Source organism: Zonotrichia leucophrys, chromosome 6 (genome assembly GCF_028769735.1).
Source record: "Zonotrichia leucophrys gambelii isolate GWCS_2022_RI chromosome 6, RI_Zleu_2.0, whole genome shotgun sequence".
Taxonomy (NCBI): domain Eukaryota; kingdom Metazoa; phylum Chordata; class Aves; order Passeriformes; family Passerellidae; genus Zonotrichia; species Zonotrichia leucophrys.
In genome coordinates, this window is record NC_088176.1 from 1,378,905 (window position 1) to 1,402,280 (window position 23,376).

Sequence of the window (23,376 nt, forward strand, 5' to 3'; positions counted from 1 at the left end):
AGCAGAATGACATTTAGAGTTTTCTAATGAAATACAAAAACTGCCACATTGTCAGAAGCACAACAAACCCCCACCCAAATCCCTAAATATGGAGATATCCTGAGGTTTGGTCACCCAGAGCCCAACCCAACCCAACCCCAAAACTCATCTCTGGTCACTGCAGCAGAACCAGGGATGGAGTGGGAGGCACAGGCAGTGATTATGGAAAACTCCCACGTCTGCCTGCTTTCCCAAAGCATTTTTCAGCAGCCTCCTTAAAAAGTGTTCAGCACATTGCACGGGTGATAATTGATTCCTGCAAATCCATGGCCAGGCACACGCTGGGTGTCACCCCAACGTGGGGCTGTGCACACTGATCACACACTGAAAACAGCCCGAAAATCACCAATTACATCAGGACATCAATATTTAATATGCATCCAGAGCACAGGGAAGTGTCTGCACAGTGCCCACAGCGGAGTTGGAGTGTTTTACCTCAAACCTTCTGTCTTCCCACATATCAAAAGGGGAAAACTCCCCGAACAGCTCAAGCTGCACCTTTCAACTCCACGTGAGAGAGGGGGAAATGAAAAGGTTAGATAATAAATTATTAGTTTCGTGTCACTTGCCAGCTATATCACACCTAGCCTGCAATGAGGGAGCCAGGGATTCTCCCTCCCTCTGCTAAAAGGTGTTTGCAACTGGAAGATGCATAAATGTGACTAAAGGGATGATGGTTCAAAAGAAAAAAGTGAAGCAATAATTTATTTACCTGGATTTCTTCCTTAACCATTCTGTTTTAAAAAACAAAACCGATTTGCCTTTGTAGAAAAGAGGTAAACAACACAAACCAGCAAAATGCTCCTTCCTAAGCCACATGACATTATGTAAAGCAGATTAAAACCACAAGAGATGCCACTACTCAGACATTTAGAGCAGTGACAGAAGTTGCCAACAGGAATAGTTAGAAATGCAGGTGTGATTGCACAAGAAGTGTTTTCCTAGAGGAACACCACTAATGTTACAAAAATAGGTATTCCACACACAAAAAAAAGAGTATTTGTGTCTTCAAAGTTCATTTCAACTATTTCAGGGAGACAGCTACAGACTAACAATGTGTTGATGCCCTTCATTCAGCAGAGTAAATTGTCTGAATATTTGGATAAACATCCATGTTTCTTATTTTGCTACAATGTCACTGACCTACACTTACATCACTGAAGCATCAAGCCTCAAAATTAAGCCTGTTTTCCAGGGAGGTGTTTATTATTAGGGGATGGAAACAGCAACAAAACGGAGAGAGCAGCCCTGTCCTGTTATTTATGCTCTGTGGCAGATGGATACGTGCTGGGGAAAGGTCCACTGATGCCTGTTACCAACCATGACAGAGCTACAGAGATTTACAATGCAGCATCAATCTTGTCAACTGGATTCCTAATCCTGACTGCTGGGCACTGGGGAGAAAACAAACTATGTTACGTGAACTCTTTTGTAATGCTGGACTTCCACTGTCCACCTCCCTGCAAGGGCACTGCACTGGAAACTTACTTTGGGAACCATCCTCGATGCCATCCTGGAGGAAAAGGCTCCACCTGCAAGGAAAAAAAAAAATAAATATAAATTCCCAGTTAGATTGTTAAATCTGAATTCCACAGGGAGAGCTGAATATCCAGAATATCCACCCCTGCATCAGTTTCTAAACGAGCTCCAAGTTTCAGTACGCAGAATTTCCAAAGGGAGTTTGGTTTTTTTCACAAACAACATGGAATTTTAATGTTAAGTCACCCACTCGTCATGAGTCAAACAAAAAAAAAAAAATCAACAGATGGCACATTGAAGAGTTCTTCCACAACAAGCACTGCACAACTCTGATATCTGGAATAAGAATGCCTCCAAAGATAAAAGTATTAATTGAATAATTTTTTACAGGCTGTCATGTACTTCTAAGCGACTGAGTAAAATGAAGAGCCTGTTGTGATTTAGGAAATGCCACATTTTAAGGCATGAAAGTGATTTTAAAGCAAGTGATTATGATGTATTCTGGGTTTAAAAGCACAGATTTCACACCACTGAGTACCTAAAACATTTTAACTTCAATTATTATAATTCTAGCCTTTAACATTATTTATATCATTAAAAACCACAACTGGTTCCTTTTTGCTCTCCCCTTGGAAATAAAGGATATTTCCTATTTCTTTGGCATTTACCTCCCTCCTCTATGTTTTTTTTAGTGCCACTCAGCTAATATCACTCTGTCTTTGAAAGACGTGGTACAAACACTGTATTTTTTAAAACCAAGGAGATTAAGTGCCAAAGCTCAGCTTCACAATCCTGACTCACAGCCAGCCTCGATGGGAACTGCTCCACTGAAATCAGAGAATCACCACTCCATGGGCAGGGATAACGGTATCCACTTCAGGAATGGTAAATCTCTTAAAAATGAAATTATATCAACATCCCAGGCTTTCCAAGACCTCTCCTTGGAGTCCAAGGCATTGACAGAACACATGGCCACTTCCCAGCCACTTAAAACCAAAAAGTAACATTTAATCTTAACATTGCATCGTACTTAAGTGTTTAAAATTAAGATGAATAATTAGTATTTTAACTATATAACAAGGCAGGCATTGCAAAGAGAACTGTGCATTGTTAAATGCAGGTCAGGCAGATGAGCAGTCTAATAGAACTACTTAAAATATCTGTGATAGAGCTAAAAATAAAATAGCAATTTACTTCTATCATCAGTTCAGAGCTGGGTATTTCAAAGCACCCAGCAACGCTCAGGTTTTTTAGATCCTCCTGAAGGGTAAAGATGAAATCTTTGCCTCAACAATCAGATTTATCCAGAAGCTCATTTCAAACCCTGGTTGAGCTCCATCTGCTCACCCAACAAGGCTTTCCTTGGGTGACCAGAGCTTGGATAAAACCAGCCATATCCAAACCACTGTGGTCAGAGGATTTCTGACAGCCAAATTGGGGAAAATCATACAAAAAACACCCGTTGGAAAGTCCAAACCATCCCTCCAAAATGCAGCTCAGCCTTGCAAAGACTGTCTTGATGGAGGAGGTCAGAACTTCACGTGCAGCTGAAGGGTTCTCCTGAGGGTGACTTTGAAGGCAAGGAGCCAAAACCTCTTTGGAGCAACACAAATTGATCAAATTCAGTGATACCAATAAAAGCCAAAACCTCTTTGGAGCAACACAAATTGATCAATTCAGTGATACCAAGAAAAGCCAAAACCTCTTTGGAGCAACACAAATTGATCAATTCAGTGATACCACGAAAAGCCAAAACCTCTTTGGAGCAACACAAATTGATCAATTCAGTGGTACCAATAAAAGACAAAACCTTTTGGAGCAACACAAATTGATCAATTCACTGATACCAATAAAAGCCAAAACTTCTTTGGAGCAACACAAATTGATCAATTCAGTGATACCACTAAAAGCCAAAACTTCTTTGGAGCAACACAAATTGATCAAATTCAGTGATACCACAAAAAGCCAAAACCTCTTTGGAGCAACACACATTGATCAATTCAGTGATACATTGATCAATTCAGTGATACCACTAAAAAGCCAAAACCTTTTTGGAGCAACACAAGTTGATCAAATTCAGTGATACCACGAAAAGCCAAAACCTCTTTGGAGCAACACAAATTGATCAAATTCAGTGATACCACTAAAAGCCAAAACCTCTTTGGAGCAACACAAGTTGATCAAATCCAGTGATACCACAAAAAGTCAAAACCTCTTTGGAGCAACACACATTGATCAATCCAGTGATACCACTTCCATGGTGTGGAAACTGAGACACCAGAACCAAACCTCGAAAAACTGAAACCTTCACTTCAGCAATGGCTTCACCAAAAATGGAAAATTCCCCCCTGCATTTGCAGAGTGGATGAACTGAAGGGATTAATGAGTAGTATGGGAAAAATAAATAGTTGACAATCCTGACTAGCTCAGAGCTGCCAACAAGGAGCAGTGATATCCATCTCCACCTCTCCTGCCTCAGCTTCCCCTGGCCATTCCAGCAAGATGTTCCCAAGCTCCCCACAAGCTCTGCTGCCACCCAGGAGCAGCACTGAGGGAGCAGGATGCTCCCAGGACACCTGGAGATACACAAACACCTGCAGGAGCTCAACGGTGCAGGAAGCAAACACATCACAGCGAGCATCCCAAACCTCTGGATATGCCAACAGGCCACAAAGGGGAAGAAAAGTCAGAGGTGACATCGAAAACAGCTCCTTGAAGGGCAGGAAATTCTTCAGCCATGTTTTGCTGATGATCCAGAACAGAAGTCCTTGGGCTTTGAGATACTTCCCTGTTTTTTCTCCCCCAGGACTGCAGCCTGATGAGTACATGTGATAGCAGTAAGAACTTGGATTAATAAAAAGTATTTTTTCTCAGTTCATCAACTTTTAAACACTAAAGGAAGATTCTCCTTGAAGGATAAGTCCTCGGGACCCTCAACAGAACACTCTGGTTCAGCACTAAAATTAAAAACCAGCCATTACACCAAGTGACTACACGAACAAAATTCCGTATGAAAACATTTAAAGTACATTAGATTTTTGGTCAAGATGAAAGCCTGAGAAAGAAAAAAAAAAATCCAGCAATCTATTCTAATTGGGTTCCCATGGTAACTGTACAATTGGGTTTTTCAGTATAACATCCCAAAGGCCCAATGCACACTTGTAAAATATACTTCAAACAGCCGGAATTGTTTTTACATTACAGCACTCCCAGGAAGATCAATTACTATACATCCCCACCCTAACTATTAGTGGCAGGAGATGTTAACACTATTGGCCATATTAACATAAGTCATGTAAAAAACCCCACATATCACCATCATTATATAAAACTAATTACACACTTCAGATTCATCAAACACGTTCCGAGTAATAAACCAATACCAGTCTTGTCACCAGATCATGTTTACTGAATGCAAGAAATCAACCCCAAATATATGCCAAAGCATTTTTGCTTCTCATATTGATCCCAAGGATAAACAGAATCAATCATTAATAATTACATTATAAGATGACCCAGAGGGTTAATCATATTCTTAGAAAGTCTCGCTGAGGAATCAAATATAAATGGCACAAAAAGGCAACTGAAATGCATTTAAATCCAGGGCCAGCTGCATTAACAATAATAGAAAATAAAGTACATTAAACTGGTGCAATCAGGGAAAATAGTATTATTGGTATGTTTTAAAAAATAATAAAACAAGCATTTCTTACTTCCTTGGGAGAATGGGCAGCCCTGGCACAGGTGCCCAGAGCAGCTGTGGCTGCCCCTGGATCCCTGGCAGTGCCCAAGGCCAGGCTGGACACTGGGGCTGGAGCACCTGGGACAGTGGGAGGTGTGGGAACAGATGTTCTTTAATCTCCCTTCCAGCCCAAACCCTTCTGGGATTTCATAATTTACTTTAAAAGTTTGTTTCAGCTGAAGCACTTTGCCTTGTTGGACCCCACTTTCACCTTGCTAAAGCACAACCCTGGCCAGAGAGATTTCACTTCCATCCCACTGCCTAAACCTCCAGGTTAAAAGAGAATGGTGATCCAGGCCCACTAAGCTGGATTCCAAACCAATTAATTCCCTAATATTTCAGAAAAAAAATAAAAGAAAACCAAACCAAAAACCCCCCAAACCAACAACTGTGGCCAGCTTGAATAAACCACATCAACCATAAATTTTCATATTTTATGGAGTCAGCCAAGAACCAGAGGCATTTCTGGCGTCAGCAGGAGACTGTGCAAGGGATTTCCCTTTTCCCACACCGTTCCCACTGCACCTCTGCCCACCCTCAAATCCAGCAGAGTGCAGGGAATGTGAATTTTGGGAATTGTTTCTGCAGGACATGGGTGACAGCAGAACTGTCCTGTCCCCACCACCAGCCCAGGCTGCCAAAGCAGGCTCGTGCTGCCCGTGTACTGCCACGTGCTGAACACTCATCTGCTGGTTTTATGATGTGAAACAGAAAAATTAATCTTTTAACAGGGCCTTAAGTATACTTTAGGTGTTTATTAAAAAGTGTAACTAATTAACAGACCTTCTGCACACTTGAATGTACAAACAAGCCGAGATAAGAGCGTTGTTTGCCTTGTGCTGACTGATCTAAAGCACTCAGATAATTTCAGTATTCCTGATGATGATTATGCAGCAGCAGCACTGACAAGACAGCACTAATTCTTGCTATCTGCTAATGCAGGGTTACCTGGAGGGACCTAAATCTGCACGTGGAGCACAGAGATGGCAGCATTCACACAACAAAACACTCTGACTCCACTGGGCTGTGCTAATATATATATTAAAATACTGACTGCATTGATCTGCACTAAAAGGTGGCATTTGTATAAAAATGAAAGGTAAAATGCATCCATCAGGACAAAACTCAAATTATTATTTATTCCCCACTGCCAAGCTGCTCAAGACTCCAGGCCATTGGTCAGTGCTGCTATTTTAACTCCCATTTCACTCAAAAAGGACAGAAGTCAGAACCTTTGTTTTAATGAACTCTCCTCTTCCTCTTTGCAATTAAAGGTGATTTGCTCAGGTATGTTTAATAACTTTCAGACTCTCCGCTGCATCAGGGAGAATTTCAGCTGCACATCCAAGCTTTACAAGTGACATGAAAAGATACCTGAAACTATCTGTATCATTTAATTTGGCCCAGAATAAACTGATAATCCTGACAGCCACTGGGGCATGGTAATTTAGGTGTACAGATATAAAACAGTAAATAAGGAAACAACCTGAAAAAGGATTAGCAAAAAGCATCAAAATAGCGACATATTCCAAATAACTTTTACAATTACTCAACTTCATTAAAATCCAAACCCCACAAGCTTTATTGGCATTCAATAAATTGCCTGGACCATAAGCAGCTCAGTTTTAAAACTGCATTCTGTATTTATGAAGAATACTTCAGCACAGGTTTGGTTTTATAGTTTGGTTGCTCCTCCAGCTGTGTGTTAAACTTCATGCTGGCCCAAGCACACCTGTGCTGGGTGATATGTCAGAAATACTCAATTCAACAGGGGCTTTTCCTTCCATTAGGAGGATTTTGCCCATTATACCTTCAGATAAATCAGCACAATTACTGGTCAGTAACATTCCCAGCTATCAGCAGAGGGAGGGAATTCAGATCTGGAATTCTGCTGTAAGGACACCGAGCCTTTCACTTTTTAATTACAGCATTAATGAAGTTAAAGCTCCCAAACCTACCCCAAACGCGTTCTGCAACCTGTCACTACCTAAAAGATTCCAAACCTCCCGAAATTAAAACTTCACCCTCCGTTTTCCCATCAGTTACATTCTCCTCACCAGTCCAGATATCTTATGAACACTGGGTAAACGAGAGAATTGCACAATCCGTCAATAAAATAAACGTATTTTCAACTCCTGTCCAGATGACTCAAGTTGTCAGTAAAAACTGCCACCAGCGCTGCGCTTGCAGAAAAATGTCCATAAATGCATTATTGCGACTGGCAGATCGATGTCCATAATAAAAACAAATAGAGTTAACAAGTGCTGGCTCCTCCAGTTATGCCACGGCTGGGATGTGCATCCAGCCTCCCTGACAACTGCTGGGAATGGGCAGTGCCAGCTCCACAGGCAGGGAGCATCGTGCTGCAGGAACTCTGCAGTGTCAGAGGGAACATCAGTGCCTGCAGGATGGATTTAGGAGCTCCATGTGCTCAGAATGTGACATGGGAACAGAGCTCCTGCTCAAATGGCTGAAGCTCTGTTCCAGCATCATACTGGGAAGGAATTGTTCCCTGGCACAGGTGCCCAGAGCAGCTGGGGCTGCCCCTGGAGCCCTGAAGTGTCCCAGGCCAGGCTGGACATTGGGGCTGGGAGCACCTGGGACAGTGGGAGGTGTCCCTGCCATGGCTGGGGTGGCATGGATGGGATTTAAGGTCCCTTCCCACCCAAACCACGCTGGAATTCTGAGATGGGATTTAAGGTCCCTGGGTGCCACTGGATGGGCTTTACAGTCCCCTCCTTCCCACCCAAACCATTCTCTGATATTGTTCTGTGAACTATGAAACAACAACTTACCTGCAGAAAGGCTTTTTCTTTCAGAAATTAAGTGCAATTTAGGTCAGCTCTGTCCCAGGCAGAACAGCTGACTGGGCTGGAGGCTGCTGGTTAATTTTGACACCCCAACACTCCTGGACCTCCAATTTGTTCCCATGAAGCTCTTCCAGCACAACACCTGAACAACCACCCTGCAGCCCCGCAGGTGAGGATGCACCAGAGGAGGGGGACAGGGAAATTACACATTGGCTGCTCTGGCACCCTGAGGATTAGTTCACAAGCATCAGCTGCTCTCAGGTCTCCAAAACCTTATTTGTATAGGAAAAAAACCCACTACAAAACCAGCCATGCATGTCTTTGACATGCCCTCCTTTGGATTTTTGGCACTACTGCTTTTTCTAGGTATTTCCCCTGCCACCAGTGAGTTTAACCAGAGCTGCTCAGGTGCAGCCTTTCCACCTCACCCACACCTCCCACAACAAACATCTTGCTTTTCCTGCACAAATCCTTAATTCAGCCATTCAGGGCAACCCCAGGAACCCTCCCAAGGGGCAGCAGCTTCTCCTCCAGGCCCTGATGCCCTCAGTGATGCCATGAGCTGATCCTCTGCACGGGTGAAGCATTAAACAGTGGTGACAAGGTAATTGCAGAGTTATCAAGAGGTAAAGCAGCCACGGTAACACAAGTTAGTCTCTAACTACAACAGTTTCCTGTAGAGCTTCTGCTCTCTTGCTGCAATAATTGGTGTAATGAACTTGTCACGGGCCAGAATGCAGATAGGAATTGCTAAAGCCACCTCACAAGCTCACACTGCCACATCTTTTTCCTGCTGAAACCTGAAGAATTTGGTAGAACTGTCATTTCTGTTTGAAAACAAAGCAAACAAAACTTTTACTATGAAAAGATCATGTCACAGACTGACAACATTCACAAGAAAAGGATGTTTTTAGACACTGAAGGGGTAGGTTTTGCCCCAGAAAGAATAAGCCCACAGCCCCAACTTTAGTTGCCAGTGCATGAGTGAGATAGGCAGTGCTTGGGGGCCAAAACCTTTAACAGGTTTACAAAGGAACTCTGCCATCCCAACAGACCCCTCCAGATGATGACCCTTGTGCAGGGCGAGCACAAGCCTGGACACAAAAGAGACCTGAGAAATGACTGTCACAGCACCTGTGTAATACCCCAGTACATAAAACTGAGATTTTTCAAAGTAGAACACCGCAGAGACTGCACCTCACCATTCAATAAGAGCTCCATTCCACAAAAATAAGATACACATCACCACAAGTACGGTTTATTTGGGAGGAGCAAATAGATAGTTCTTTACATTTACCGTGCTTTAAAAGCTGCATGCAGTTATGTTATTGTATAATGTATTGTATATTGTATAATATATTGTATAATATGTATATATAATACATTTATTGTATTATATTATATAACTATATATTTATATATAATAATTATATATAATATATTATATAGTATAAATTATATATAATCATTATATATTACATATTATATACTGTAATTTTATATATTATTATATTACTGTATTGTATTATTGTATTATATATATTATATTGTATAATATTTTGTATAATATTGTATATATATTGTATATTGTATAATATATTGCATAATATATTGTATATTGCATAATATTTAAATTACTCTAAAACACCTGCAGAGCTTGGCTTTTGAATCAGTGCTGAAAGGATATTTTCAGATTAACATTAATTTCTTATTATTAGAGTGGGTCTAATCCCTCTTATTATTATTTCTTATATTAGAGCGGGTCAGGCTGGGAGGAACCACAGCGGCTCACATGGTCCCATCGGCGCATCCCCGAGCACATGGCACAGCACGGCGCTCAGACACTTCTGGAACATTCCCAGCGAGGGAAACCTTAAAACCACCCTTTTGGGCAGGCTTTTGGGCAATTATTTAGGTGCAGTTTACGCTCTCGGAGCCCATCCAGCAGCAGCGCCGCCCGCCCGCCCCATCCCCATCCCCACCGCGCCCAGGGGATGCTTCAGAAAGGGACCGGCGCTTCCCGGAGCGATTATTTTGGAAATTGACAAAAACCCGCTGTGAGCCCAGGCTGCTGCCATCCATCCCCTCCTTCCCCAGCACTGTTCCAAGAATAACCAGCAGGTTTTCGGAGGCCGGGCTCCCCCGCAGCCCCAGCCCCGGCGGGTCCGCGCTGCCCCGGCTCTGCGGGCTCCGGGGGCCGAGCATCCCCCGCTCACCCGACCCGCCTGCCTGCCCACCCTCCGGGCCGCCCCTGCCTCTCCCTGTCACTCCTGGCAGTCTGGGGCTGTCCCTGGAGCTCTGGGGCTGTCCCTGGAATACTCTGGCTGTCCCTGGTGTACCCGGCAGCCGCGTTCCCCGCGCACCTGCCCGCGCCCCGGGATGGCCGCGGCCGCTCCGCACAGGCCGCGCTGCCGGGGCGGGGCCGGGGCCGCCCGGAAGCCGCAGCCGGGCGGGGGAAAGGGAAGAGGCAGAGCCGGGGAGTTCCAGGCGGCTCTAGGAGGGAGCCGGGAGGTCCCTGGGCGCTGCTCCGCGCTGGTGCGGCCGCGGCCGGGCGGGAGCATCGCGGCCGGTGCGGCCCGGCTGGGGCTGGGACTGCGGGCTGGGCCGCGCGCGTGGGAAAAACGCGGAGTTCTGTAAAAATCCACCCAAAACAGCGATCTGTGCTCACTGACACGGCTGGGAGTGTTCTGCTGGGGAGGAGAAGGCTCCAGGGAGAGCTCAGAGCCCCTTGCAGAGCTTAAAGGGCTCCACGGGATGCTCCGGGGAGAGCATCCAGGAGAGCTGGGCTTGGGATAAGGGATGGAGAGGCAGGACACAGGGAATGGCTATAAACTGAAAATTGGTGGATTTAGATGGGAAACTGGGGAAGAAATGATTCCATGTGAAGGTGCCGAGACCCTGGCACAGGTGCCCAGAGCAGCTGTGGCTGCCCCTGCATCCCTGGCAGTGCCCAAGGCCAGGCTGGACATTGGGGTGGGAGCACCTGGGACAGTGGGAGGTGTTCCTGCCATGGCACTGGGGGGATTTGGGGTCTTTTCCAGCCCAAACCAGTCTGGAATTCTGAGATTTACAAAGTTACGAGTGAGGTGGGGACAGAGAATTAACAACCAAGTGTAGAAGCATTTGATAAATACAATTCCTAAAAGCAGACATGGAGGAGATAAAAAGTGAAACACCAGAAGAAAGTGATCTTGCAGTGAGGTTTATTTGAAGTAATAAAACTCAAAAGAACAAGATACGAAATGCCAGTAGAGTTTGCAGCAGAAACCACTAATTTCCAAGCTGGAGAATCAGAGTCTCAATCTGAGTTACATCAGCAAAAATGTTATGAGTTTATATGATTCAGAAACTGTCACAAAATGAAGGATTGCACTTGGGAAACATCAGAACAATATTTAAAAAGTCATTGCAGAATTCAGGAAATCCTTTTTTCCATAGGGAAAATTTGTAAATAATACAGAACTAGCAACATTGAGGTAGTGCCTGTGTGTTAAATCTGATTCTAAAAGAAATAGAAAATAAATGTAAAATATGGTCCAAAGTGCAGAAGTTTCCCCAATACAATTGAAAATAGTTGTACTGGAGCAACTGACATTTACTGATGAGAAAATGAAGCTTTTCCCTATTTCTAATGAGGCTTGGATTAATGGTCAATTAAAAGGTGCTGCCACTGCATGTCCATACAAAGGCAGTGGCTTATGGGAGGTTGATCCTCTCTCTAAATAAAAAAATCAAGCTCTGTACTGGATGGGATACCCTAGAAATAGTTATTCTAAACTGCCTGGAATATTCTCTGTGTCCTGATATCCTTGCCAGAAAAGTAGCCAGTTCCTGAAACTTTATTATAAGTGGAAACCTCCCCAAAATACATATTAATCTTCTCTGCCTCCTCTCCCAAGGTGATCTCCTTATTGCCTGGAGCATGAAAATTGATTATCTTTAATATGATTTTAGTTTGCATTATAACAGGCTTGAATAGGGAATGTAAAATATCCAGATTTCCTTAAACCCTACCATCTTGGGCTTTGGCAGTGGAGCCAAAGTTGTGTGTTTGCACTATAAAGGAAAGTTTCTCTGTGCTGTTTCAAACTTTGCTGCGTTGGAACTTGATGAAGTGTCACTTATTCCTGTTTATAAATGAGGTGGGAAAGGTGCTTCTGACCAGTGTTCACTCTGTCTTCCGAATTATGAAAATCTTATTCAAATCTCTGACCCTTCTGCTGGCCAAGTTCGGATCTTTGTCACTTCAAGTATCATTTCAAGCACTGAACTCTTGGATTTCCAGCCCTTTAACAATGAGGGACTGTGCCCTGTTAGATGTGTCTAATTTTCTCCCTAGAAGAATTCCAGCATTCAGTGACACATCCAGTCTAGTTCATTAATACTAAAGCTTGTGAGTGAATTTTCATAACACTGATCCTGTAAAAAAGCACTAAACTTCTAAAACTTTTTCAAGTCACGTCCAACATCTTTGTTTTTCATTCCAGGCATTTTCTCTCAGTTTTTATTTTACTTAAGCCTGCTGCTTATAAGGCATTGCATTTCCTCTCAGTTCTTTATTTGTTATGAATTGTCATTTAATGTGGCATTTTCAGGGACAGGATGGTATTTCCCCAGGACTGGAACATCTGTCTGCAGTTGTCTTCCAAGCAAACCAAAGCTTAAACCAACACATGAACTTTACAGTCGAAGATTGTGGTGGGGTGGGATGGAAAAACTGAAAAGGAAGGGTTTTATTAAATGCCTTGAGATGTCAATTCACAACTATTTCAGCCTGGATTAAATTCCTTGCTGAGGACTAACCTCTGGAAGCATCTCCTTTCTGCAACATCTGCTGTGGAGGAGCGGCTTGGGCACTGGAGCTGGAAGGACCCTCTGGCCAGGCACAGAGACAAACAGATGGGGCCTGGGGAAGATGCAGGATTGCAAATCGCTGCGATTTGGACCTCACTTGTGGATCCTTAATTTCCCCCCAGAGAAAATTGTCAGATTGGAGCAGAGGCATGAAATATTTCTGCCTTTGTGTGTGCCTTACTGAGTCAGAGCCTGGCCTGGAGCGCTTCCTCTGCTCCTCCGGCCTCTCCTCAGCTGCAGAGAGCCCCAGCAGTGTCACCTGGTGTGAGTTCACTTCAACCACTAAATAAGCCTTGCCTTTCACTATTGGAATCACCAGGAAAAATTAAAAAAAAAAAAAAAAAAAGGAGCAGGGCTGAATGAAACCAGAAACTGTGGTTTTGTTTGCCAAGACGCTCGTGTTTTCTCAACAGCAGGGATGTGTCCTGCAAATTTAAATCTGGAAATGTTCCTGTCCTTGCAGAGCTGGGCACGTTGTGTGCTTTAATTGGCCCTGTGTGTGTGAAAACATTCCCAGTCCAGTTTCTTAACAGGATTTGAGTAATAGAAGTAGTCTCTTATACAAAACTTTTGTTATCCAGCATACTGGGAGCTGCTCTCTGTGTTTTGATTGATGTGAAATGCTTGGAAGCACCTGGATCACTGGGAACTGGTGTCTGATGGGTGTATGAGGGCAAGGAGTTAAATTTTGATGGCTTGGGTTGTGATCTGTAGGTAAGAAAAGAGGTCCAAGGGTTGTTCTGAAGATGTGCCATTTTCTGGGGCTCCCCCTTCAGTCTGGGTCAGAGCAGTTGGAGCATTTCAAACCTCCATAATTCTTTAAATTCAAGGGAATTCAGGTAAAAATATGTACATTTTAACTTCCCATTATCTTTGAAATATCTTGTAACCCTCACTAATAAATCCTGTTTTTCTCCCTCTTCCCCCAAAATGTTCTCCCAACTTATTTGATTCCGCTTTTGATGTGGAAGCACAGAGTCATCTCTATTGAAAAAAAACAAAGAGTAAAGCAGGAGTTAGGATATATTGAGCAGGAATACAAGTGGTTCCTGTGCTGGGAGAGGAAGGAAATTGGGTGGTTCGAGGTGTAGAATTACTGGTAAGTTAAGAATATGTATTTTAGTAGGCAAAGCATTTTCAGTACTTATGAAGAAGCTTGGGATCGGGAGAAATATGATTTCCTGTAATCAAGGTGCTGGGAGTTGTTTGCCAGCCACTAATGCCTTTAGGGAAATCTCGTAGCAAAGCGTGTAAATGAAAGGGATATTAGCAGAGATTGGCTGCATTTTCTTTAGGGCAAAACTGTAAAAAGTTATGGTGTTTCATATGCCCTACTTCAGGTGCTTTAGTTATCTCCTGGCTGCTCTATTCCAGAAGTTGTTGGAAAATGTTTTGACAAATATTGGTGAAGCTAACCCGGTATAAATTTTATCTGTTGTGGTACAGAGAAATTTGTGTGGTGAAAAAAACTTATAAATGTTAAATAAGAGGAATTTTGGGTCAATAAGACCACTGATAAATCTCCTGTTAAATTAAGTGTGCCTGGAGTCCTATATTTAGTGAAGCTATTGCCAAGTTCCAGCAAGGCTCAAACATTTCCAATAATTATTACAGCAAAATTTACAGCATATATTTTTTTCCTATTGACACATTAAGCATATTTGAAAGAGAACACATCCTTCAGGGGACTTGGTGATTGTAGCCTGGGTAGAGATGTGCCCGGCCTCATAATCATTGCCAATTGTTTGAGAAATTACAGAACGATGGAGGGGTTTGAGGGGGAAGGGACATTAAAAATCACCCAGTGCCACCCCAGCCATGGCAGGGACACCTCCCACTGTCCCAGGTGCTCCAGCCCCAATGTCCAACCTGGCCTTGGGATCCAGGGGCAGCCACAGCTGCTCTGGGCACCCTCACAGAGAACAATTCCTAATTCCCAATATCCCATCCATCCCTGCCCTCCTTATTCTGCTATTCCCCCTTATCCTATCTTTACACGCTCTTCTGAAAATATTGCTAATAATTCATTTTATTTTGGATGAGATTTCCTCTCTCCATCCCTCCCTGTGCCATGGGCAGGTGAGGTGCCAACAGTGCATTCACAGAGCTCACAGCATCCATTCCTTGGTACGGACAGACCCGTGTGTTTGCTGGGAGAGGCTGGAAATCAAATCAAGTTAATTCCTTTTGGTCCCTCTCAGCAGGCCGTGTGTGCATGTGTGGGGTTGTGTGGAGTCACATATTGCATTCCTAGAATTGAATCCACTTGGAGTTGGTCCTAATGTGCCTCTTGCACCGGAGGAAATGGATATTACGCTTGCTGGGTTGAAACGTGCGCTCAAATGCATTGGGAGTTTGATACTATTTTTCAAACTGCCAAATAGATAATGTCAGAACATTTCTGAAATGGGATCCTAACATCAAGATATACTGCACCAATCAGCTCACATCAGGCAAAGTACAGCGTAAAGCCGGGGATGGAGGAAACTACTACAGAATTTCCATTTTCATTCCCTATGTCAACAGCTTTGTAACTTACCTAGTAGATTGTTTTATGTTTTCCAGACATATTCTCAGTAGACCACAAACACTACATTCAGCTCAGCCTTCAGAACCCAAAGAATTAGATATGCTGTAGTTTATGAAATGGATGTTTATGAAAGTATCCTTTGTTTGAATTGCTGGAAAACCCAACATGAATTCAAACTTTGACAGCGTAAGCAGAAAATAAGAGGGCCATAGTGATCTCCCAAATGTAGCCTTAACTATTGAGGTTCTCATATTGAAAATGCAATTTTCTGTCTCGATGTTTATGAATGTCTTCAAATTCCCTTTCATAATAGCCCCTTTTTGACAGGCCTTTTTCAACTCTGAAATATGAGAAGAAAGGTTGCAGCAGAGTGTAGAATATACCATTACAGGAGGTGCACCTCTGTCCCTCAAGCCACCCGCGCTCCTTCGCAAGGCAGGGATGATAAATGCTCGTGGAGGAGCTTGCAGAGCCCAAGATCCGTGGCAGAGAAACAGGATTCTTCCAGTGAATGCCAGGCAGTTCAGATGCTGAAATACACTGTGACACTTTGGGGAGCCTGTCTCTGTAAAATGTGTGGATTCTGGGTGATTTTATGAGCTGGGTGTGACTCCATCCCCGCAGGATCTGAGTGCGGGCAAAGCTCATCACACACCCGCAGGAGAGCAGTCAGAGCTGTTAACGTGGAATTGCTCCCCACAGGTAGGAATGTGCGGGGTTTTGGGAGGAAGGACTCCAGTTCCCTCTGGATCACCTGTGTGCCGTTTTCACATTGTCCTGCTGCTTTTGTGAGGGGCTGGTGGTCGCTGAGGGAAGAGTTCCTCAGGAGGTTTCATCCCTGCAGCCTGCCCAGCTCAAGGGAGGGGTGCTCTCCTCTGCTCTGCTCCAGGGACCCCACCTGGAGGCTTGTGCCCACCTTTAGGGTCCCCAGCATAAATCCAGAGGAGCCATGGAGATGCTCCAAGGGCTGGAGCCCCTCTGGAGCCAGGCTGGGACACCTGGGGGTGCTCACCTGGACAGGAGCAATTCCAGGGAGAGCTCAGAGCTGTTCCAGGGCCTGAAGGGGCTCCAGGAGAGCTGCAGAGGGACTGGGGACAGGGATGGAGGGACAGAATGACCTTAAGCTGAAGAAGAGTAGGTTTAAATTACACATTATGAAGAAATCCTGTCTTCACTTCTTGTCTTCATAACATTTTAACATAAATACAATATGAACTGTGAGTAGTCCCTAAAATGCAGTAAGCTAAAATGAAAATAAATGGAAGTGAAAATGTTTATCTTCTTTTTTTTCCCCTTTCTTTCTATTTTTTCCCTCTATTTAGTGTCTCTGTGACATGAATTGTCCCATAATAGTGGTGGGACATACCCTGGGCTGTTCCTGTCCCTGACACCAATCTTGGCTTGGGTCTGAGTTCAGCTCCCCATACAAACAGCAGCGTGAGTATATAGCAGACAAATGGATAAGTAGATAAAATGTTTTATAAGTGTGAAAATGGGTGAAATTCCCTTTGGCCTGCTCCCAGAGGGTGCTGATGTCCAGGCTGGGAGCAGAGGAATGCTCTGGTTATCTGGAGCCACATGCTGGGGCGTCCCCCTTGTTCCCTCAGCCCTGGCAGCTGACATCCCTCCAAAAGGCTCCTGAGGCCACAGTCCAGCAAGTCCAGGTGGCAGGTGCACAGCTGGCCTGGGATGCTCCCCTGTGTCCATCCGTGGAGGCAAATCTGTTCAATGCTCAGCCTTCAAAGGCCGGTTAATAATAAACATTAAAATGCCGACTGACCTGCAATGGGAGGAATGAAAAAATTGTTTGTGACATTAAGCACCTTCACATGAAATAGTTCAAGTGAAGCTGGAGCAGATTTTAAGCATAAGGAGGTCCCGGGGTGGGGAAGGTGGAGATGCACACCTGGGAAAGGTCAGGCAGCTGCTGACACCTCCGTGTGCTCCCAGTTGTGACAAAAACGAGGTGGAGGCAAAGAGCTCCAGAGCCAGCCCGAGGAGGAAGAGGGGAGCTGTGCCAGTCAAAAGAGAGGAAACATTTCTATTTCTGAAAGTGCTGAAAGGCACCAGCAGGCAGGAGGAGCAGGTGAATGAGTGCTTTGCTTCAGAATATGCACATTTTGTTTAAAACTTTCCAAATTTCTCTGGTCTCAGGATGCTTCCTGCAAATTTCTGTCATCTCCTGCCTGGTTTAGCTTTTCCTGGCCTTTATGGAAGCACAGGAGGAAAGCCAGCAGAGTTGAACCCTGTTTAATGGTTGAACAGTTTTTATCCTGCTCTGGAACACGGAGCAGAGATCGTTTTCATTCGTTTATTGTTTCAGCACTGGGCAAATGCAAATGTTTCTCTTGCGTCCGAGGATATTTTTAATGCTGCTTTTTAGATGTTGTTTTATTTTGCTTGAAGCTCCGAATGCATTCTTCCCAGAATTTCTTGAGCTTGTTCTTTTAATTTTTTTTTTTTGTCTAAGGGTATCCTGTCAGGTTTTAAATACAGGCTTTTCATGTTGCCAGCGAATTGCTTTGATCTGCAGATGAGAAGTGATGAGATGCAGTTTCCTCAGTGCTGAACTTTGCCAAGAGTTCCGAGCGCGCCTGTGACGGACCCGAAAATCGGGAAAAGAAAATTCCTGACTGGACTTTCCAAAGCAAAACCTTTCCCCATTGTCTGAAAACAAAATGCCCAGAACAATTCTTCTGTGGTTTGGTGGGATGAAAGTGAACGAAGGAAAAAACAACAGTTTGATGAATGTTTTGTTTGTTTTATTTATGGAGTAATAGCTGGGAAATAAACTTGTATTCCTCTCTCTCCATGCCACATCTATCAGGGGAGCTGGCAAAGCACAGAGGGACAGCTGGGGGGAAAAACTGCCCCTGAAGTGGTCTTTAAAAATGAATCGGGAGAAGGACAGTATCCAGTGATGCTGCAGGACTGGAAAATAATCCTGGCTGGGTTGGAGGAGGTCTCCGGGCCATCCCCATTCACCAGCTCCAGACTGCTCAGAGCTTTCCATCAGTGGGTGTGGAAATCCCCAGGGATGAGGAAGGCTCAGCTCTCCCAGGGAAGACATTTTTCCTGAAAACCCAGAGCTTTTGGTGCCTAAGTTCAGGAAACACAAGCATCTCTTGGGGGGAAATGGGCCATTTTGGGCAATTCAGGCCAAATTACCCAGCGGGTGGTTGGAAGAGGCAGCCCAAGATTATTCTCACAAACACCACAGTTCCTTCAGATTCGGATGAGTGACTCTTTTTAGCTTAACTGCTACTTGAATTCTGCAGCATATTCCAGGGAATAAGTAAATAAAACACCATTCATGCCATGGGATCAGCATACTAATTTATGGCCAGATCTGAAGCCTTTTCCCAAGGCAAAATACAATTAAAGCCAGGCAGAACTTGACCCGAGTGAGCACTTCAGCATTTGATCTGTGAATTTGACTTTTCTGCATTTTTATTATTTTTATACAGTAGTAAAAGTCTTTCTCCTGCTGGATATTTTGCATTGTGCTGGATTTTGAATTCCTTGCAGCAAAGGCCTCACCTCTTGAAACCTAATCTTAGATAGCATGCTGTCTAAAGAACTTAATTCTTGTTGGAATAACAAGTTTAAAAATATATATTTTTAAAGCATATCCATGACATTTTGTTAACCTGGTTCTAACAGTGGTCCAGCAGGAACAACAGAGGATGAAAAGCAAGGAACAGGCTGAGATCTAATCTGACCCAACTCATTGATTCCCTCCCTGACCTTGGGTAAGCCTTTTGACCTGCCTGGGCCTCAGTCAACTCAGCTGGAAAATTGGGTAAAGAGTGGAGCCTGTTAGAAAACCATCTTCAATTTGAACAAAGATTTCCCGGAGACCCAAAAAAGGGGAGTGGAGTCATTCCATACAGACATAATTGATTGTGCACTGCTCAAGAATAACATCCTGAGCTGTGGGATGCCACGGATGACATCTCATTCGTCCTGCCGTGGCTGGGTGGTCTCTGGGTCCACTTTTCCTGTCTCCAGAGCTGTGTTTTCCCTTTCCCAGAGTTACCCTGGCTGTGCCTGCCCTCGGTGGGAATGTGGCTAAAATATTGCACAGGTCTGAGAAGGTGGTGGGGAGGAATAATAATTCCTGTTTGGACTGGAGTTACTGAGGTAAATTATTGTTCCCTGGAATGAGGGTGACCTGGACTGGCATCTCCTGCCACTGTGTCACTAACACATGGCACTGAAATCAGGGATTTACTCAGAATCCATAGAACCATGGAATGGTTTGGGTTGGAAGGGACCTTAAAGCCCACCCAGTGCCACCCCAGCCATGGCAGGGACACCTCCCACTGTCCCAGGTGCTCCAGCCCCAGTGTCCAGCCTGGCCTTGGGCACTGCCAGGGATCCAGGGGCAGCCACAGCTGCTCTGGGCACCTGTGCCAGGGCTGCCCACCCTCTGTAGTTCTCCTGAGGCTTTCCAGAGTGTCCTGGCTCTCCCAAGCCAGGTTTCCTGCCATTACCAAGAGGAAGGTCCAGCTGCAATCCCAACATGAAGCTCGAGCAGGATCCATTTCCAACCAGGATCAATCAGCTTTGCCCACATTCCCCTATGCCAAGGGGAGCTGCTCATCCCAGCCTGTGTTGGAAACCCCCCAGGAGGGCTGGGAGCTGGGGAGCCAAGGGCACTCCATGGCACGTGGGGCACTCCATGGCATGTGGGGCACTCCATGGCACATGGGACACTCCATGGCATTTGGGGCACTCCATGGCACATGGAACACTCCATGGCACGTGGGGGGCACTCCATGGCACGTGGGGCACTCCATGGCACGTGGGACACTCCATGGCATGTGGGGCACTCCATGGCACGTGGGGCACTCCATGGCATGTGGGGCACTCCATGGCACGTGGGGCACTCCATGGCATGTGGGACACTCCATGGCACGTGGGGCACTCCATGGCACATGGGACACTCCATGGCATGTGGGACACTCCATGGCACATGGAGCACTCCATGGCACGTGGGGCACTCCATGGCATGTGGGACACTCCATGGCACGTGGGACAGTCCATGGCCCATGGGGCACTCTATGGCATGTGGGGAGCACTCCATGGCATGTGGGACACTCCATGGCATGTGGGGCACTCCATGGCACATGGAACACTCCATGGCACATGGAACACTCCATGGCACGTGGGGCACTCCATGGCATGTGGGGAGCACTCCATGGCACGGGGCACTCCATGGTACATGGGCACTCCATGGCACGTGAGGCACTCCATGGCATGTGGGGGGCACTCCATGGCATGTGGGGCACTCCATGGCACGGGGGACACTCCATGGGACCAGGGGGCACTCCATGGCATGTGGGGCACTCCATGGCATGTGAGGGGCACTCCATGGCACATGGGGAGCACTCCATGGCACATGGGAGTCCATGGCCATGGGGCACTCTATGGCATGTGGGGGGCACTCCATGGCACATGGGACACTCCATGGCACGTGGGGACACTCCATGGCACGTGGGACACTCCATGGCACATGGAACACTCCATGGCATGCGGGCACTCCATGGCACATGGGACACTCCATGGCACATGGGGCACTCCATGGCATGTGGGGAGCACTCCATGGCATGGGGGACACTCCATGGCATATGGGACACTCCATGGCACGGGGGACACTCCATGGCATGTGGGACACTCCATGGCACGTGGGACACTCCATGGAAAATGGGACACTCCATGGCACGTGGGACACTCCATGGCATGTGGGGAGCACTCCATGGCATGTGGGGGACACTCCATGGCACGTGGGGCACTCCATGGCATGTGGGGCACTCCATGGCACGTGGGACACTCCATGGCACGTGGGGCACTCCATGGCACATGGGGCACTCCATGGCACACGGGGCACTCCATGGCATGTGGGGAGCACTCCATGGCATGTGGGGAGCACTCCATGGGACCAGGGGGCACTCCATGGCATGTGGGGCACTCCATGGCATGTGGGGCACTCCATGGCACGTGGGGACAGTCCATGGCCATGGGGCACTCCATGGCATATGGGGGCACTCCATGGCATGTGGGGCACTCCATGGCACATGGAACACTCCATGGCACGTGGGGGGCACTCCATGGCATGTGGGGGCACTCCATGGCATGTGGGGAGCACTCCATGGCACATGGGACACTCCATGGCACTGGGCACTCCATGGCAGTGGGGCATCCATGGCCATGGGGCACTCATGGCATATGGGGACACTCCATGGCATGTGGGGGCACTCCATGGCACATGGGGCACTCCATGGCATGTGGGGCACTCCATGGCATGTGGGGGGCACTCCATGGCATGGGGCACTCCATGGCACATGGGACACTCCATGGCATGGAGCACTCCATGGCACATGGGGCACTCCATGGCACTTGGGGCACTCCATGGCACGTGGGGGCACTCCATGGCATGGGGCACTCCATGGCATGTGGGACAGTCCATGGCATGTGAGGCACTCCATGGCATGTGGGGCACTCCATGGACAGGGGCACTCTATGGCACGTGGGTACTCCATGGCATGTGGGGCACTCCATGGCACATGGGGCACTCCATGGAAAATGGGGACACTCCATGGCACTTGGGGCACTCCATGGAAAATGGGACACTCCATGGCATATGGGGAGCACTCCATGGCACGTGGGGCACTCCATGGCATGTGGGACACTCCATGGAAAATGGGACACTCCATGGCACACAGGGCACTCCATGGCACTTGGGGCACTCCATGGCACGTGGGGGGCACTCCATGGCACATGGGACACTCCATGGCATGTGGGACACTCCATGGCACGGGGGACACTCCATGGCATGTGTGGGACACTCCATGGCATGTGGGACACTCCATGGCACGTGGGACACTCCATGGAAAATGGGACACTCCATGGCACGTGGGACACTCCATGGCACATGGAACACTCCATGGCACGTGGGGCACTCCATGGCACGTGGGACACTCCATGGCATGTGGGGAGCACTCCATGGCATGGGGGACACTCCATGGCACGTGGAGCACTCCATGGCATGTGGGACACTCCATGGCACGTGGGGCACTCCATGGCATGTGGGGCACTCCATGGCATGTGGGACACTCCATGGCACGTGGGACACTCCATGGCACGTGTGTGGCACTCCACGGCACATGGAACACTCCATGGAAAATGGAACACTCCACGGCACATGGAACACTCCATGGCATATGGGACACTCCATGGCATGTGGGGCACTCCATGGCACGTGGGGAGCACTCCATGGCACGTGGGGCACTCCATGGCATGTGGGGCACTCCATGGCACGTGGGGCACTCCATGGCACGTGGCTCCCAGCCGTGCACATGGCTCCCGTCTCTCCCAGCTCTGGCACTGTTTGTCCTGGGCCAAGGCCAGCTCCTCTGCCTGTGCCAGCGTGTTTCAGCCATCCTGCACTCACTAATCTCTTCTCCATGACCCATGCTGGAAAAATGACCGTTTCCTTTCCCCAATTCCCACATCTGCCATTTGTTTTGCTCCCTTTGCCTTTGCTGAGATTTGGGAAGGAGTTCAGGAATGCGGAGCGCTGCTCAAACGCGGGCTGACCTCAGAGCCTGAGTGGCATTTCCCTGGCAAGGCCTGGAGGTAAACAGTGAAGGGGAAACGGGCATGTTTCTTCACTTCCACGTGTGTATTCCTAGATGTTTTTAAAGAAAAATAATGATTTTGCTCTAAAATGTTGCCCAGAGTAGGAGGGAGCTGGTATTTCCAGTGGAAACCAGTAAATCCTGCCCTGCCTGTTAATTGGCTGTCGTTATCCTTCCATGAAATATTTTAAACTTTAACATTAATATTAGGTGCAAACACCTCAAAAAAAAAGTCACTCCTGCTAGTCCAAATGAAATTACTATGTGAGAATGACATTT

General features: G+C 46.5%; 1 protein-coding gene across 1 annotated transcript in view; it reads right to left on the bottom strand.

Annotated features, from left to right (window-relative positions):
* The window catches only part of MGMT (O-6-methylguanine-DNA methyltransferase), a 141,826-nt gene extending 131,336 nt beyond the window's left edge, over positions 1–10,490 (bottom strand). The window contains exons 1-2 of the mRNA XM_064716516.1: positions 10,434–10,490; positions 1,528–1,571 (exon numbers count right to left, since the gene is read on the bottom strand). Coding sequence (XP_064572586.1) covers positions 1,528–1,551 — 24 coding nt within the window. The 5' untranslated portion in view covers positions 1,552–1,571; positions 10,434–10,490. The remainder of the gene's footprint in view (positions 1–1,527; positions 1,572–10,433) is intronic.
* Positions 10,491–23,376: the final 12,886 nt, after the last annotated feature.